This window comes from Pholis gunnellus (genome assembly GCF_910591455.1).
Source record: "Pholis gunnellus genome assembly, chromosome: 7".
NCBI classification, from domain to species: domain Eukaryota; kingdom Metazoa; phylum Chordata; class Actinopteri; order Perciformes; family Pholidae; genus Pholis; species Pholis gunnellus.
In genome coordinates, this window is record NC_136533.1 from 597,501 (window position 1) to 615,970 (window position 18,470).

Consider the following 18,470-nt stretch of genomic DNA (forward strand, 5'->3'; position numbering starts at 1 on the left):
ACGTCATGGCCGTCGTGGCGGCCTTCTGTCACGTGTGCGTGCCGGGCGTCCTGTGGAGCGCCGGCTACTGGCTCTGCTACGTCAACAGCGCCATCAACCCCGGCTGCTACGCCCTCTGCAACGTCACCTTCAGGAAGACCTTCTGCAGCCTGCTGCGCTGCCGGAGCAGGAAGCCGCGGTGAGAAGGCCGAGGATCTTCCCCCCCGCTGGGCCCTGAAGAGGTTTCCTCCTCACGACCTCCTGCATGTTCGTCAACTACGGATCCTGTAGTTCTGTGATCTGACCATCAGATTTAATTATTACATCATTATTGATCCTTATCGAGTGGCTCTAAACACTACAACTCCCATGAGCCTCAGCTGAAGAAGTGAAGTTATTGACACTATGTCGAATCAGCTGAAATCAAAACTGACCAACATTCAAAAGTACATGATTTGAACTTTTCTCTTCTTTTCTTTTGAGCTCTGTGATTGGATGTTTCTTGCTGCAATGCACCTTGGGAGTCGTAGTTGACTTCTGTCCTTCAAAGAACCAGATACTTTCTTGTCTTTTTCAAAGAGACTTTTGTGATCGAGGTTGTCCTCATGATGTGGTTATTTAGAAGGTGTTTTCATCAGCAGGTGTCCTCTCCTCCCTTTGATCTCCTCACAAGATGATGAGACGTCTGATGACCTGTCCTCACTGTGTGTCCTCGCCGTGTGTCCTCGCCGTGTGTCCTCGCCGTGTGTCCTCGCCGTGTGTCCTCGCCGTGTGTCCTCGCCGTGTGTCCTCGCCGTGTGTCCCCGCCGCGTGTCCTCATCTCTCTGAGACTCCATGTGAGCTGGACCACCTCAGGATGTGGTCTCTCTGAGCGTACGGACTCGACATTTAACCAAAGCCACAGTTCATCTTGTGACGGAGACGTGAGGAGAGAGAAGTGATTCATCAGTGAACTAGAGGTCCACATGTAGACTTTGTGTTTATCTGTCAGCTGATCAACAATACTGAATCAATCCTGTAGTGACACCGTTTCTTGTGAGTGAAGCTCTTTCCTGTCGTAGTATAGTGAGTCATAAAGAGTCATAAAGTTATGAGTCATAAAGAGTCATGAAGAGTCATAAAGAGTTATAGTGAGTCATGAAGAGTCATAGTGAGTCATGAAGAGTTATAGTGAGTCATAAAGAGTCATAGTGAGTCATGAAGAGTTATAGTGAGTCATGAAGAGTCATAGTGAGTCATGAAGAGTTATAGTGAGTCATAAAGAGTCATAGTGAGTCATGAAGAGTTATAGTGAGTCATGAAGAGTTATAGTGAGTCATAAAGAGTCATAGTGAGTCATGAAGAGTTATAGTGAGTCATGAAGAGTTATAGTGAGTCATAAAGAGTCATAGTGAGTCATGAAGAGTCATAGTGAGTCATGAAGAGTTATAGTGAGTCATAAAGAGTCATAGTGAGTCATGAAGAGTTATAGTGAGTCATGAAGAGTTATAGTGAGTCATAAAGAGTCATAGTGAGTCATGAAGAGTCATAGTGAGTCATGAAGAGTTATAGTGAGTCATAAAGAGTCATAGTGAGTCATGAAGAGTTATAGTGAGTCATGAAGAGTTATAGTGAGTCATAAAGAGTCATAGTGAGTCATGAAGAGTTATAGTGAGTCATAAAGAGTCATAGTGAGTCATGAAGAGTTATAGTGAGTCATAAAGAGTCATAGTGAGTCATACACACTCACAGCATAGTATTGTAAACAGTGAGTGATTTTGGACACATGTACAAACATCTGGAAGTCAACAAACACGTAAACAAAGTTAAATTTACTTTCATGGAGAACAAAGAAAAGACCAAACTCTTCACCAAAACAATGTACAGTATTTATTTTGTTCATTTATACAAGTCTCATCTTGCAACGTCAATAATCTATAGTTCAAAAAATAGATTTCATAGAGGATTTTCTTTTAGCCATTACAGATTCATTTCTAATTTTGTACATATTTTAAAATTGGTTCTGAACTGGAGACTTTTCAGAATGATGGATGTTAATTGAACATCAGCTACTGTAAAAAGGACTAGATGTACTGTTAAACTACCTATGAGCTACAAGGACACAGTTAATATTCTCATCATTATTGTTCTTATTATCTAGAGGAGATCCAAAGAAACACAAATACATCAAATCAGAATAAAAAGTGAAAAGAGGCCAAGAATCAAAGGTTTTGGAGTCTCTCTTTCTTTTTTTGATGAAGAAGAGAAGGAGGAGGAAGAAATCCGTCTTCTTCTGTTCATCCTTCAGTTTGACTTCTTCTCCCCTGAAGAGAGAACGAGGATCAAAGAGTTCATTCAGTCCATCAATCATCAGATTACTAATATCACTTATATTTATATAGAAACCTTGAAACTAGTTGATAGTGAACTCTTTCAGCTCCTTCAGGAAGAAAAACGTGCCGCTAAATATAGAAATAAAGAGACTAGAGGGGAGCGTTACTGTCCCTTTAAACCACAAACATGATTTAGAGCAAAAATAAGCGTAATGAAGTCGCTTTAAATCGAATGTTTTAACTTTTGACATTTTATTTCAAGGTCAAAGCAGGAAACTACTTTAAACCAGACGTCAACCTCCGGTTCTGAAGTCAATGCTTCATGTGTTAAAGCTGCATTCTCTCTAGTGTCCACCAGGGGGCGACTCCTCTGGTTGTATAGAAGTCTATGAGAAAATGACTCTACTTCTCTCTTGATTTATTACCTCAGTAAACATTGTAAACATGAGTTCATGGTCTCAATCTCTAGTTTCAAGTCTTCTTCAATACAGCATGATGTTCATTTAGTAAATGATGGTCCATTTAGAGTCACACAGACCATAAAGCAGGGGATGCTTTAGGGGCGGGGCTACACAGTGATTGACAGGTCTCTACCAGAGACGTAAAGATTTAATTTAGTGACATGAATGATAAAATTCTGATTCTGTTCAAAATTAAATTCTAAATTCCAGAGTGAAACTGTCAAAACTGTTTTCAAATTGTCCTAAAAATGTAATTTGTTTTGTTGATTGAATGTAGGAGCAGATGGACACTTTCAACAAACTTAATAAAATCATGGAAAGAATTTCAACATGATTAAACTGCTTTCTTTAAGCATTAAGTAGTTATGTTGGTCCAACCTAATTTATTTGGGTTGGGTTGATCAAACTCATTTCACAGTTGTAAATTAAGTTGGACCAACATAATTGTTCAATGCTTAAAGAAAGCAGTTTAATCGTGTGGAAATTCATTCCATGATTTCACTCGTTTTGTTTGACTCTCGGCTCTCACCTCTGGTCTTCTTCACTTTGGGGGAGCAGGGTTTGGACACCTGGACGGTGGGTTGACACTCGGCGTTGAACAGCGCTCTCTTCAGGGTTCCTGACCGGCTCTTGGTGTTGGCGTCGGCATCGCAGGATCCCCACGGACCGAACTTATACTTACAGTCACCTGGAGGAGAAACGCCACACATAGATGTTTAGGTCCTTCTATCAAACATTCTGCACTGTGTCTGGAGACATAATCCATGTTTAAGACCTTCAAATTAAAACCGGGAACTTTAAAGGAGAAGAAACGGGTGGTGAACCTCCAGCGCATCATAAATGTTCCCTTTATGTTTAATATCCTTTTGTTTTGTTCTGGTTCATTTGTTTTCAGTCAGTGGTTTCAATTTGGAAGAAATTAGTTTGAGGTTAACTTAAACCGATCAATCAATTCTTTATGAGCTGAAACTGACTTCCTGGTTCCTTCTATTGGTCAGCCTGAGATAAATATAAACAGATGAGATCAATAAGTTCAATAAATATCTGGTAACTGAGCTCAGTAAAGGTTTGATTCATAAATGAATAAAGACCGGATTTCTCTTTAGTTTAGAGTACGATTTAAATTCATCATCGTTATCGACTCAACATCTTCCTCGTTGTCGATGTTTAGTAAAGTTTACATGTTGAGCTTCTTTCATCATCTCCAGTGTTGACTTGTTTGTGTATTTACTATTGAAGCGTGTTGATGTTGGTCTGTGCTTCACTTTGATTCTAAATGTTCTTTATCGATACATTTGATGAAATGAAAAGTTGTTGTTTGTCATTTATTCTCCTGATGAAGTCAGTGCATCAGCTGTTTACTCTTTGATGTACTGTTGAACAGAATATTCCTCCTCCGGCCTGTAGAGGGCAGCGTGTGTTCATCCAGTCAGCTGATGAAATCAGTTTAAAGGCTCTAACAGATAAAACAGCTGAACGCTGTGTTTCTACAGACCAGAGTCTGTTAAAATAGATCCACAGAGAGAAGATGAAGAGTTATGATGAAGATCATTTACTAATACCACGCTGTAAAGATATGTAACAGTTAAAGTACTAATACCGCAGTACACAAATATCCTGTGACAGTAAAACGTTCCTTCAGTAAAGGTGAGTCAGTCTGTAATGATTCAAACTGTGAGTGTTGTTATATTATTGTTATTCATCAATGAACTCATTTATTTATTCACTAATTGAATAATGAAGTCATTGATTAAAACGGTGTCGTGTGTGTGTGTGTGTGTGTGTGTGTGTGTGTGTGTGTGTGTGTGTGTGTGTGTGTGTGTGTGTGTCAGGTCTCACTGATGTCCTTCTTCCAGTTACAGGGGATCTTGCAGTGGATCTGGTCGGTCTGGTCTCTGCAGGTGGCCTCTCTCAGACCGTCTCCACAGTCTCCGTGTTCAGGGACACACTTCCCGTACTGAGTCTCTGCAGCGGAGCATTCTGAAGCCGGACGAGTCTTCTCATGTTTCCCACCTGGTGGAGGAGTCACAGTCAGCTGATCCACAGTCTGCTGACCTCTAGCAGAGGTCAAACACGTTCACATTCACTCCACTGCTGTTTTCACATCAAAATCATTAAATATTCTGCTTACAAACTAAGCCTCATTTTTGGCGTTTTGTCCGTCTCCATCTTTGTTTTTTTAGCAACCAGTGAACAGGAAGTGACCATATTAGGACTGAGGAGGAGCGACGTAGAGACGCCGTATACGTCTCTGGTAGAGACCTGTCAATCACTGTGTAGCCCCGCCCCTAAAGCATCCCCTGCTTTATGGTCTGTGTGACTCTAAATGGACCATCATTTACTAAATGAACATCATGCTGTATTGAAGAAGACTTGAAACTAGAGATTGAGACCATAAACTCATGTTTACAATGTTTACTGAGGTAATAAATCAAGAGAGAAGTAGAGTCATTTTCTCATAGACTTCTATACAACCAGAGGAGTCGCCCCCTGGTGGACACTAGAGAGAATGCAGCTTTAACTCTTTATAGAGCCGGAGGTTTCTAACACTGCATCACTCAGAGCTTCAGTAAACAGGCTAACGTAGTGAATTCAAACATAAACACTTGCTTATGTTTAGGAAAAGATTGTGGTTTGGGTTAAAAATATGAATGTTCAGATTGAAACGTGATGTCGAGTGTGAGGACGAAACAAACCGGTAGAACCAGACGAGCCTGAACGCGTCTGGACTTTGAAGACAGAAGTGAACTCGTGTTCATCAGGTTCATCGTCACTCAACAGGACACAAACTGTACATTCCTGCTGTCATGAAATGCATTCTGGGAAACGTGAAGTTCAATCAGAAGCAGACGGGTTGAAGAAAATTACAACCTGTCATCTCAAAAATAACTGCTGCAACACGTCGAATCTCCAGATTTAGTTTGTGAATTAACTCTTAATTCATGACATTCATTAAATTCAGTGGTGGAAAGTAACTGAGTACATTTACTGTACTTTAAGGCAGCGTGATCCACCGCACACCAACAACCGAACTACACAATCACAGCTTTTATCATCACACAGCATCTATAACATGACGTCAGACTCATGAAGAGGCTCTGAACCAACAGCACTACGCTGAGTCAGCATCTAGTGAACAGAACAGAAGGATGTTGGACAAAGTGCAGAAAGAACACAAGTAGGGCTGCAACTAACGATCACTGACATCACGGACAGTTGACCGGCTTTCAGGCCGATAAGCCACGCCCCCTCTCCGGCACATCCAGCGCGATGCACGCGAATGAACATCAGAGTAAGTACAGTAAGTACTTTCTGATTGTATATTTGTACTGTTGAACATTAGCGTGTTAGCATGTAGCTCAAAGCAGCCTCACGTAGTCTGGTTCTATATGGAGTCTAACACTCTTCACATGATCTCAGATTGAAGGAGGTTCTGCTTCACAGGGAACTGGTCCTGATAGAATTCACTGGTCTTTAAGTATCTGACCTTTGTGGTTTTTGGCTCTTCTGGTGGCCTCGGTGAGCGTCAGAGCCACGAGCAGCAGCAGCGTCACTGTCAACAAACGTCGCATTCTGCAGAGACACAAACATGAAGAAGAAGAGAGAATCATGAAACAGGATTAAGACCAGAAAGATGTAAACACTGCAAATAACGTTCAACCAGGAGCATCAAGGGGAGCTAACTACCCACATTAAAGCCAATGTTAAGGCTTTACTACTACTCAGCATTATTATGAAAAAAATATTACTGGCTGATGATGGTTTGACAAACGTTTCCTTTCTATCATATAATACCGATCATAAAAACAACACAACCACGAAGAGACTTCAAAGAAACCCAAAACAACCACGAAGAGACTTCAAAGAAACCCAAAACAACTACGAAGAGACTTCAAAGAAACCCAAAACAACCACGAAGAGACTTCAAAGAAACCCAAAACAACCACGAAGAGACTTCAAAGAAACCCAAAACAACTACAAAGAGACTTCAAAGAAACCCAAAACAACTACGAAGAGACTTCAAAGAAACTCAAAACAACTACGAAGAGACTTCAAAGAAACCCAAAACAACCACGAAGAGACTTCAAAGAAACTCAAAACAACCACGAAGAGACTTCAAAGAAACTCAAAACAACTACGAAGAGACTTCAAAGAAACCCAAAACAACCATGAAGAGACTTCAAAGAAACCCAAAACAACCACGAAGAGACTTCAAAGAAACTCAAAACAACTACGAAGAGACTTCAAAGAAACTCAAAACAACTACGAAGAGACTTCAAAGAAACCCAAAACAACCATGAAGAGACTTCAAAGAAACCCAAAACAACTACAAAGAGACTTCAAAGAAACTCAAAACAACCACGAAGAGACTTCAAAGAAACCCAAAACAACTACGAAGAGACTTCAAAGAAACCCAAAACAACTACAAAGAGACTTCAAAGAAACTCAAAACAACCACGAAGAGACTTCAAAGAAACTCAAAACAACTACGAAGAGACTTCAAAGAAACCCAAAACAACTACGAAGAGACTTCAAAGAAACTCAAAACAACTACGAAGAGACTTCAAAGAAACTCAAAACAACTACGAAGAGACTTCAAAGAAACCCAAAACAACCATGAAGAGACTTCAAAGAAACCCAAAACAACTACAAAGAGACTTCAAAGAAACTCAAAACAACCACGAAGAGACTTCAAAGAAACCCAAAACAACTACGAAGAGACTTCAAAGAAACCCAAAACAACTACGAAGAGACTTCAAAGAAACCCAAAACAACCATGAAGAGACTTCAAAGAAACCCAAAACAACTACGAAGAGACTTCAAAGAAACCCAAAACAACTACGAAGAGACTTCAAAGAAACCCAAAACAACTACAAAGAGACTTCAAAGAAACTCAAAACAACCACGAAGAGACTTCAAAGAAACTCAAAACAACCACGAAGAGACTTCAAAGAAACCCAAAACAACTACGAAGAGACTTCAAAGAAACTCAAAACAACTACGAAGAGACTTCAAAGAAACTCAAACCAACCACGAAGAGACTTCAAAAAAACTCAAAACAACTACAAAGAGACTTCAAAGAAACTCAAAACAACTACAAAGAGACTTCAAAGAAACTCAAACCAACCACGAAGAGACTTCAAAAAAACTCAAAACAACTACAAAGAGACTTCAAAGAAACTCAAACCAACCACGAAGAGACTTCAAAAAAACTCAAAACAACTACAAAGAGACTTCAAAGAAACTCAAAACAACCACGAAGAGACTTCAAAGAAACTCAAAACAACTACAAAGAGACTTCAAAGAAACTCAAACCAACCACGAAGAGACTTCAAAGAAACTCAAAACAACTACGAAGAGACTTCAAAGAAACCCAAAACAACTACAAAGAGACTTCAAAGAAACTCAAAACAACCACGAAGAGACTTCAAAGAAACTCAAAACAACTACAAAGAGACTTCAAAGAAACTCAAACCAACCACGAAGAGACTTCAAAGAAACTCAAAACAACTACGAAGAGACTTCAAAGAAACTCAAACCAACCACGAAGAGACTTCAAAGAAACTCAAACCAACTACGAAGAGACTTCAAAGAAACTCAAACCAACTACGAAGAGACTTCAAAGAAACTCAAAACAACCACGAAGAGACTTCAAAGAAACTCAAACCAACCACGAAGAGACTTCAAAGAAACTCAAACCAACCACGAAGAGACTTCAAAGAAACTCAAACCAACCACGAAGAGACTTCAAAGAAACCCAAAACAACCATGAAGAGACTTCAAAGAAACCCAAAACAACTACAAAGAGACTTCAAAGAAACTCAAAACAACCACGAAGAGACTTCAAAGAAACTCAAAACAACTACAAAGAGACTTCAAAGAAACTCAAACCAACCACGAAGAGACTTCAAAGAAACTCAAAACAACTACGAAGAGACTTCAAAGAAACTCAAACCAACCACGAAGAGACTTCAAAGAAACTCAAACCAACTACGAAGAGACTTCAAAGAAACTCAAAACAACCACGAAGAGACTTCAAAGAAACTCAAACCAACCACGAAGAGACTTCAAAGAAACTCAAACCAACCACGAAGAGACTTCAAAGAAACTCAAACCAACCACGAAGAGACTTCAAAGAAACTCAAAACAACTACGAAGAGACTTCAAAGAAACTCAAACCAACCACGAAGAGACTTCAAAGAAACTCAAACCAACTACGAAGAGACTTCAAAGAAACTCAAAACAACCACGAAGAGACTTCAAAGAAACTCAAACCAACCACGAAGAGACTTCAAAGAAACTCAAACCAACCACGAAGAGACTTCAAAGAAACCCAAAACAACACAAAGAGACTTCAAAGAAACTCAAACCAACCACGAAGAGACTTCAAAGAAACTCAAAACAACCACGAAGAGACTTCAAAGAAACTCAAAACAACTACAAAGAGACTTCAAAGAAACCCAAAACAACTACAAAGAGACTCTGAAGTATAAATGATTTGTGCCTCTTTCTCTCTGGGGGTCTTGCTCTTATGTGGGGGGATTTTCAGATCTTTCAACACTTTGGTCTGAACAGAAAAGTTGTTCTAAATCGGTAGAAACCTGCTTGAAGTTCTATCTGTCTGATATCTGTGTTTTTGCGGTCGTAATCTTGCTGTCTGTAGCGTGATACGAGCCGGTTTGGCCTTCTGGGGCCAGATGGTCCACGTTTAGTCCAAATCTGCTCCCTTCACAGCCGCGGCCCCCCAAACCTCAGAACGCTTAAGCCTAATAATCTGACTATTGTAGTCAGAGCGGCATCAGGATTATGAAAGTAGGCTAATGTATTCAGATAGTGTTCCTGTTGTCATCACAGACTCTGTTATTCTGTTGTTCTTCTGCACATTTCTGGATTTTATTTTTCTCTTCGTGATTTAAAGAGTTCCCTTCAAACAAACATCCATCAGCTCAGAGGAGGAAATGTAGTGCGGGGCTCTCGGCTCTACTTTGAGAAACAGGAGAGAGTCAATTACCCACAAAGCACCTCTTTCCCTCTGTTATTGTGTTGAGAAAATGACAGCCTCCTCTTTCAGGCCTCCATTAAAGCAATGGTCCTCCCGCCCCTCCTGTGGCCTTTTATGAAGAGAGAACCGGCTCTCAGCAGGCCTCCAGTCTGTCCTCCATCAATGAAGAAGAGGAGGAGGAGGAGGAGGGGGAGGAGGGGGAGGAGGAGGAGGAGGGGGAGGAGGAGGAGGGGGAGGAGGAGGAGGAGGAGGAGGAGGGGGAGGAGGGGGGAGGAGGAGGGGGGGGGGGGCGGCCAAGCAGCCTGAAAGAGCCCTTTAGATTTCCCCTCAAAAGAATACTGATTCATTGGCCCAAAACAAAGCCTCTCCTAGCCTGGTTTCATTTCTCTAAAGCCCCCCCGCCCTCAATAAAAACCTATTTGCATAAGAAAACACTGAAATGTTGCATGAAGGACGGAGATGCTCCCTCTGGGTCAAAACCAGCAACATTCAGAGGAAGTTCTCCTGAATCTCAGGTTCACTCTCACATCCGGAGGGAAACATTCAAACCAAAGAAGTTTCTAAATTCATTTAAGACGAAACAAACGATTTAAAGATTATTCACAGATTTTTACTCTCGTTTCTCCAAAAGGTTTTTCTGTTGGAAGAACGACTTTTTGGAGAATTTTAGATAAAAATATAAAGCTAGAAATGCAGGAATGTAACTCCTCCAGCTGACTGCAACAACAACAACAACAACAACAACAACAACAACAACATGCAGCTTCAGTAAACATCTTCTACAAAGAAAAACCACAGAAGAGATAAAAACAGTAAATATTACAGAATATAAGATTATATATTACAAACTCTTTCTTGTTTGTTTTAAATTAAGAATTACAAAAATAAACAGTAAAATCATGCTAAATCAGGAAATATATATTTACAGATATGTTTATTGTTTACAGGTCAAGAGTTAAATATATCAAATATAATTTAATATAAATCATTTAAGAAAAGCGTTTCAGCTTCAAGTGACTCGAATGATTAAAGATTTATTTAAAAAGTAGCAGATTAAATCTGATCAACACCATTAATCAGTCATATATACATATGTACATAGTTATACGTGTACATATGTACATGTACGTATTTATACACGTACATGTACATATGTACACGTATAAATGTTAATAAATGAACTCAGATTCAGTGAAAAGTGTAAAAGATCAAAACTCACTTGCTGAGCTCAGAGGAGCAGCCGGTCGACTGAAGAGAGGAAGACTTCTGTCTCTGCTGCTGAACACACACACACACACACACACACACACACACACACACACACACACACACACACACACACACACACACACACGACATCACAAGCTTTAATCCAAACACTGAGGAACAAAACAAGCTCAGCTCATTAACATAAAGTGAAGAGTGTGTGTGTGTGTGTGAGAGAGAGAGAGAGAGAGAGAGAGAGAGAGAGAGAGAGAGAGAGAGAGAGAGAGAGAGAGAGAGAGAGAGAGAGAGAGAGAGAGAGAGAGAGAGAGAGAGAGAGAGAGAGAGAGAGAGAGAGAGAGTGTGTGTGTGTGTGTGTGTCACAGTTCATCTCTGACGTTCTGTTTTACTTGAACTTATTTTACTTCAATAAAAGAAGCCGTTAGGGTTAGGTTCAGGTCCTCCTTCTGGTCTTTCTTCAGGTCCTCCTAGAGGTCCTTCGGGTCCTCCTTCTGGTCTTTCTTCAGGTCCTCCTAGAGGTCCTTCGGGTCCTCCTTCTGGTCTTTCTTCAGGTCCTCCTAGAGGTCCTTCGGGTCCTCCTTCTGGTCTTTCTTCAGGTCCTCCTAGAGGTCCTTCGGGTCCTCCTTCTGGTCTTTCTTCAGGTCCTCCTAGAGGTCCTTCGGGTCCTCCTCCTGGTCTTTCTTCAGGTCCTCCTAGAGGTCCTTCAGGTCCTCCTCCTGGTCTTTCTTCAGGTCCTCCTAGAGGTCCTTCAGGTCCTCCTCCTGGTCTTTCTTCAGGTCCTCCTAGAGGTCCTTCAGGTCCTCCTTCTGGTCTTTCTTCAGGTCCTCCTAGAGGGCCTTCGGGTCCTCCTTCTGGTCTTTCTTCAGGTCCTCCTCGAGGTTCTTCAGGTCCTCCTCCTGGTCTTTCTTCAGGTCCTCCTAGAGGTCCTTCAGGTCCTCCTCCTGGTCTTTCTTCAGGTCCTCCTAGAGGTCCTTCAGGTCCTCCTTCTGGTCTTTCTTCAGGTCCTCCTAGAGGTCCTTCAGGTCCTCCTTCTGGTCTTTCTTCAGGTCCTCCTAGAGGTCCTTCAGGTCCTCCTTCTGGTCTTTCTTCAGGTCCTCCTAGAGGTCCTTCAGGTCCTCCTCCTGGTCTTTCTTCAGGTCCTCCTCGAGGTTCTTCAGGATGTATTTTCTTCTTGTCGTGTGTTGATAGTGTGTTTTCTCGTGGATCAGTCTGATGTGATGACGTTGATGTAAAGGAATAACAATGATGAAGATGATGAAGATGATGACTGTTTAACTCTAAATGGAATAATTTCATTTTCCTCTCAGAAGACGTGCCGACATGCTTTTTATTGCAGGTCAGACATGATGAACAGACAGTTGTTCCTGTGATCTCATGCAGGATGACGTCATTCTGACTGTTCATCTCGTTTATTATGGAACAGACGAGTCTCTCAGCTACACACACACACACACAGCTTCCTGCTTTAGTTATGTAACAGACAAACATCTCATATGTCGACTGAAATATCTAAAATTCAGTCTGAAGCAGTCGAGTTTGATCTCAAAGCACAACCTGTTTTTATTTTTTAATCTCTACAAATTAATCATAAATAGCTAAATTCATCTGCGTCTAAGTTAAATATCCAACGTGTGAACAAACAGAAACATCACAATGAGCGCGTCTCGTCCATGAAGACGCATCCAAACATTCATGAACGCTGCTGAAGCAGATCTGAGAGTCGAGTTTGAATTGACTTTAGTGTTCAGAGGCTTTTTATAGTTTGGACTGAAGCTAAACTCGACTTTACCAGAAAGAAAAACATCATCTCAGCTCTCTGAAAGGGACGAATGAACAACAACAACAACAGTCCATGTCAATGTGTCTCCTGAGTCCTCTTCTCTCTTTGGACTCTTCAGAGGTTTGGGAGGAGAGAAGCTGAAGCTGGAGGACCTCAGACCGCCGTGAGGACCTCAGACCGCCGTGAGGACCTCAGACCGCCGTGAGGACCTCAGACCGCCGTGAGGACCTCAGACCGCCGTCTCGTGGTCCTCCCTCTGGATCATCTGCTGATGTTGCCGGTTCTCCAGATATTCAGTCAGTTCCTGGTCGTCGGCCTTCTCAGCGCGATGTTTGGGAGTCTCGCCCTGAAACACAAAGGACTTTAAATATTATTCATGTATATATATATATATATATATATATATATACATACACATATATTCAGCTGAATAAATATGTATCTGACATATTGAAATATGAAAGACAGAGACGTCTTATTTTTCACACGCTTCTAGATCCAAACATTCAAAGATATTAAGGCTCAAATATTATTCTGATTATTGGAGAATTTCTTCCCTCAAAAGATGATTGTAGTTGATCTCATCAGCTCATACAGGCTAAAACACGAGTAGTGTAGTACAGAAACACAGTAAAGTACAAAAACACAGTAAAGTACAATAAAGTACAGAAACACAGTAAAGTACTAAAACACAGTAAAGTACAAAAACACAGTAAAGTACAATAAAGTACAGAAACACATTAAAGGAACTCTCCACATGTCCACTGGTACATAACTTTAAATACTAAAGATTTCATACTTTTGTAAATGTTTTCTGGGTTTTAATAATGTTTGTAATAAATGAGACTCTACTTTAGATTGAAGGGGACAATATTCCATTTGATCCCTAAATATGTAGAATACATTGATCATAAATATGTAGAATACATTGATTCTACATTAAATATGTAGAATACATTGATCATAAATATGTAGAATACATTGATTCTACATTAAATATGTAGAATACATTGATCATAAATATGTAGAATACATTGATTCTACATTAAATATGTAGAATACATTGATCCTAAATATGTAGAATACATTGATTCTACATTAAATATGTAGAATACATTGATCCTACGTTAAATATGTAGAATACATTGATCCTACGTTAAATATGTAGAATACATTGATCCTACGTTACATATGTAGAATACATTGATCCTACGTTACATATGTTGAATACATTGATCCTACATTACATATGTAGAATACATTGATCCTACGTTACATATGTAGAATACATTGATCCTACATTACATATGTTGAATACATTGATTCTACATTAAATATGTAGAATACATTGATCCTACGTTAAATATGTAGAATACATTGATCCTACATTACATATGTTGAATACATTGATTCTACGTTAAATATGTAGAATACATTGATCCTACGTTAAATATGTAGAATACATTGATTCTACATTAAATATGTAGAATACATTGATCCTACGTTAAATATGTAGAATACATTGATCCTACGTTACATATGTTGAATACATTGATCCTACGTTACATATGTTGAATACATTGATCCTACATTACATATGTAGAATACATTGATTCTACGTTAAATATGTAGAATACATTGATCCTACATTACATATGTTGAATACATTGATTCTACATTAAATATGTAGAATACATTGATCCTATGTTAAATATGTAGAATACATTGATCCTACATTACATATGTTGAATACATTGATTCTACGTTAAATATGTAGAATACATTGATCCTACGTTAAATATGTAGAATACATTGATTCTACATTAAATATGTAGAATACATTGATCCTACGTTAAATATGTAGAATACATTGATCCTACGTTACATATGTTGAATACATTGATCCTACGTTACATATGTTGAATACATTGATTCTACGTTAAATATGTAGAATACATTGATCCTACGTTAAATATGTAGAATACATTGATTCTACATTAAATATGTAGAATACATTGATCCTACGTTAAATATGTAGAATACATTGATCCTACATTACATATGTTGAATACATTGATCCTACGTTACATATGTTGAATACATTGATTCTACGTTAAATATGTAGAATACATTGATCCTACGTTACATATGTTGAATACATTGATTCTACGTTAAATATGTAGAATACATTGATCCTACATTAAATATGTAGAATACATTGATCCTACATTAAATATGTAGAATACATTGATCCTACATTAAATAAGTAGAATACATTGATCCTACATTAAATATGTAGAATACATTGATCCTACGTTACATATGTTGAATACATTGATTCTACATTAAATATGTAGAATACATTGATCCTACGTTAAATATGTAGAATACATTGATCCTACATTACATATGTAGAATACATTGATCCTACGTTAAATATGTAGAATACATTGATCCTACATTACATATGTAGAATACATTGATCCTACGTTACATATGTTGAATACATTGATCCTACGTTAAATATGTAGAATACATTGATCCTACGTTACATATGTTGAATACATTGATTCTACATTAAATATGTAGAATACATTGATTCTACATTAAATATGTAGAATACATTGATCCTACATTAAATATGTTGAATACATTGATCCTACATTAAATATGTAGAATACATTAATCCTACATTAAATATGTGGAATACATTGATCCTACGCTAAATATGTAGAATACATTGATTCTACATTAAATATGTAGAATACATTGATCCTACATTAAATATGTTGAATACATTGATCCTACATTAAATATGTAGAATACATTAATCCTACATTAAATATGTAGAATACATTGATCCTACGTTACATATGTAGAATACATTGATCCTACGTTACATATGTTGAATACATTGATTCTACATTAAATATGTAGAATACATTGATCCTACATTACATATGTAGAATACATTGATCCTACATTACATATGTTGAATACATTGATTCTACATTAAATAAGTAGAATACATTGATCCTACATTAAATAAGTATAATACATTGATTCTACATTAAATATGTAGAATATATTGATCCTACATTAAATATGTAGAATACATTGATTCTACATTAAATAAGTAGAATACATTGATCCTACATTAAATAAGTATAATACATTGATTCTACATTAAATAAGTATAATATATTGATCCTACATTACATATGTAGAATACATTGATCCTACATTACATATGTTGAATACATTGATTCTACATTAAATAAGTAGAATACATTGATCCTACATTAAATAAGTATAATACATTGATTCTACATTAAATAAGTATAATATATTGATCCTACATTACATATGTTGAATACATTGATTCTACATTAAATAAGTAGAATACATTGATCCTACATTAAATAAGTATAATACATTGATTCTACATTAAATAAGTATAATATATTGATCCTACATTACATATGTTGAATACATTGATTCTACATTAAATAAGTAGAATACATTGATTCTACATTAAATAAGTATAATATATTGATCCTACATTACATATGTTGAATACATTGATTCTACATTAAATAAGTAGAATACATTGATCCTACATTAAATAAGTATAATACATTGATTCTACATTAAATAAGTATAATATATTGATCCTACATTACATATGTTGAATACATTGATTCTACATTAAATAAGTAGAATACATTGATCCTACATTAAATAAGTATAATACATTGATTCTACATTAAATATGTAGAATACATTGATCCTACATTACATATGTTGAATACATTGATTCTACATTAAATAAGTAGAATACATTGATTCTACATTAAATAAGTATAATACATTGATTCTACATTAAATAAGTATAATATATTGATCCTACATTAAATATGTAGAATACATTGATCCTACATTAAATATGTAGAATACATTGATTCTACGTTAAATATGTAGAATACATTGATCCTACGTTACATATGTTGAATACATTGATTCTACATTAAATATGTAGAATACATTGATCCTACATTACATATGTAGAATACATTGATCCTACATTACATATGTTGAATACATTGATTCTACATTAAATAAGTATAATACATTGATCCTACATGAAATATGTAGAATACATTGATCCTACATTAAATATGTAGAATACATTGATCCTACATTAAATATGTAGAATACATTGATCCTACATTAAATAAGGATAATACATTGATTCTACATTAAATAAGTATAATATATTGATCCTACATTAAATATGTAGAATACATTGATCCTACATTAAATATGTAGAATACATTGATTCTACATTAAATATGTAGAATACATTGATCTTACATTAAATATGTAGAATACATTGATTCTACATTAAATATGTAGAATACATTGATTCTACATTAAATATGTTGAATACATTGATTCTACATTAAATATGTAGAATACATTTGTTTGTAAGGAAACATTCAAAAGGCAATAAAACATAAAGCGATGCTGCAGCAGGATGATAACCCTCCTCTCTAACCCTTCACACACTGAGGAACACATGAACTCTTTTCATTCGCTGGAGAAGAAGAAGAATGAAAACTGAGATTATGGGCTGCTTCCTGTTACCACTGCCTTCACCATGGCAACGGTGAGCGGCAGCCATTGTGTGTCTGCCGGGGATCCTGCGGCGCTTCGTCTCTCAATGACACACAACATTAATCACTTTAAGAAGTGGGTCAAACTGAGCTGGAGACCTTTCAAAGAGTCGCTGGGACAGATTCAGGCTGGAGGACCCTGAACGCATCACTGACTCATAAAGCAGGAAGCTGGTTAATGCTGAGTGTCAAAATAATGTTTCAGCTGTTATCAACAACAATGTTCTTATGTGGTGACGCCAACATCAGGAGGATTCTCCTCTTCCTCACTGAGGAGACGGAGCAGGTCCTCATCTAGGACCTGCTCCGTCCTCATCTCCCTCCTGGTCTACTGCAGCTCTCTACTTGCTGGAGCCCCGGCGTCGGCCATCAGACCTCTGGAGCTCGTCCAGAAAGCTGCAGCTCGTCTGGTGTTCGATCGCCCCAAGTTCTCCCACAACCTCCCTTCACCGTGCTCTACACTGGCTCCCTGTAAGAGCTCTCATCCAGGTTCAGACTCTGGTGCTAGTCTACAGGTTCAGACTCTGGTGCTAGCCTACAGGTTCAGACTCTGGTGCTAGCCTACAGGTTCAGACTCTGGTGCTAGTCTACAGGTTCAGACTCTGGTGCTAGCCTACAGGTTCAGACTCTGGTGCTAGTCTACAGGTTCAGACTCTGGTGCTAGTCTACAGGTTCAGACTCTGGTGCTAGTCTACAGGTTCAGACTCTGGTGCTAGTCTACAGGTTCAGACTCTGGTGCTAGCCTACAGGTTCAGACTCTGGTGCTAGTCTACAGGTTCAGACTCTGGTGCTAGTCTACAGGTTCAGACTCTGGTGCTAGCCTACAGGTTCAGACTCTGGTGCTAGCCTACAGGTTCAGACTCTGGTGCTAGTCTACAGGTTCAGACTCTGGTGCTAGCCTACAGGTTCAGACTCTGGTGCTAGCCTACAGGTTCAGACTCTGGTGCTAGCCTACAGGTTCAGACTCTGGTGCTAGTCTACAGGTTCAGACTCTGGTGCTAGCCTACAGGTTCAGACTCTGGTGCTAGCCTACAG

General features: G+C 38.3%; 3 protein-coding genes across 4 annotated transcripts in view; 1 reads left to right on the forward strand and 2 right to left on the reverse strand.

The window, feature by feature from the left end:
- chrm4b (cholinergic receptor, muscarinic 4b) overlaps positions 1–182 on the forward strand; it is a gene marked incomplete at both ends in the record, with an annotated part of 1,302 nt that extends 1,120 nt beyond the window's left edge. The window contains one exon of the mRNA XM_079163430.1: positions 1–182. This exon is cut by the window's left edge and continues 1,120 nt beyond it. Coding sequence (XP_079019556.1) covers positions 1–182 — 182 coding nt within the window.
- A 1,992-nt stretch (positions 183–2,174) lies between these two features.
- Positions 2,175–6,324, reverse strand: mdkb (midkine b; the record flags this gene model as incomplete). The annotated part of the gene is made up of 4 exons (XM_079162340.1): positions 2,175–2,282; positions 3,282–3,440; positions 4,592–4,765; positions 6,240–6,324. 4 exons carry the CDS (start codon positions 6,322–6,324, stop codon positions 2,263–2,265), a joined length of 438 nt encoding a protein of 145 aa, XP_079018466.1. The 3' UTR covers positions 2,175–2,262.
- Positions 6,325–12,351: 6,027 nt separating this feature from the next.
- Positions 12,352–18,470, reverse strand: part of dgkzb (diacylglycerol kinase, zeta b) — a gene marked incomplete at its 5' end in the record, with an annotated part of 45,903 nt that continues 39,784 nt past the window's right edge. For both annotated transcript variants that reach the window (XM_079162339.1, XM_079162338.1), the window contains one exon: positions 12,352–13,105. In XM_079162339.1, coding sequence (XP_079018465.1) covers positions 12,989–13,105 — 117 coding nt within the window. In that variant the 3' untranslated portion in view covers positions 12,352–12,988. The remainder of the gene's footprint in view (positions 13,106–18,470) is intronic.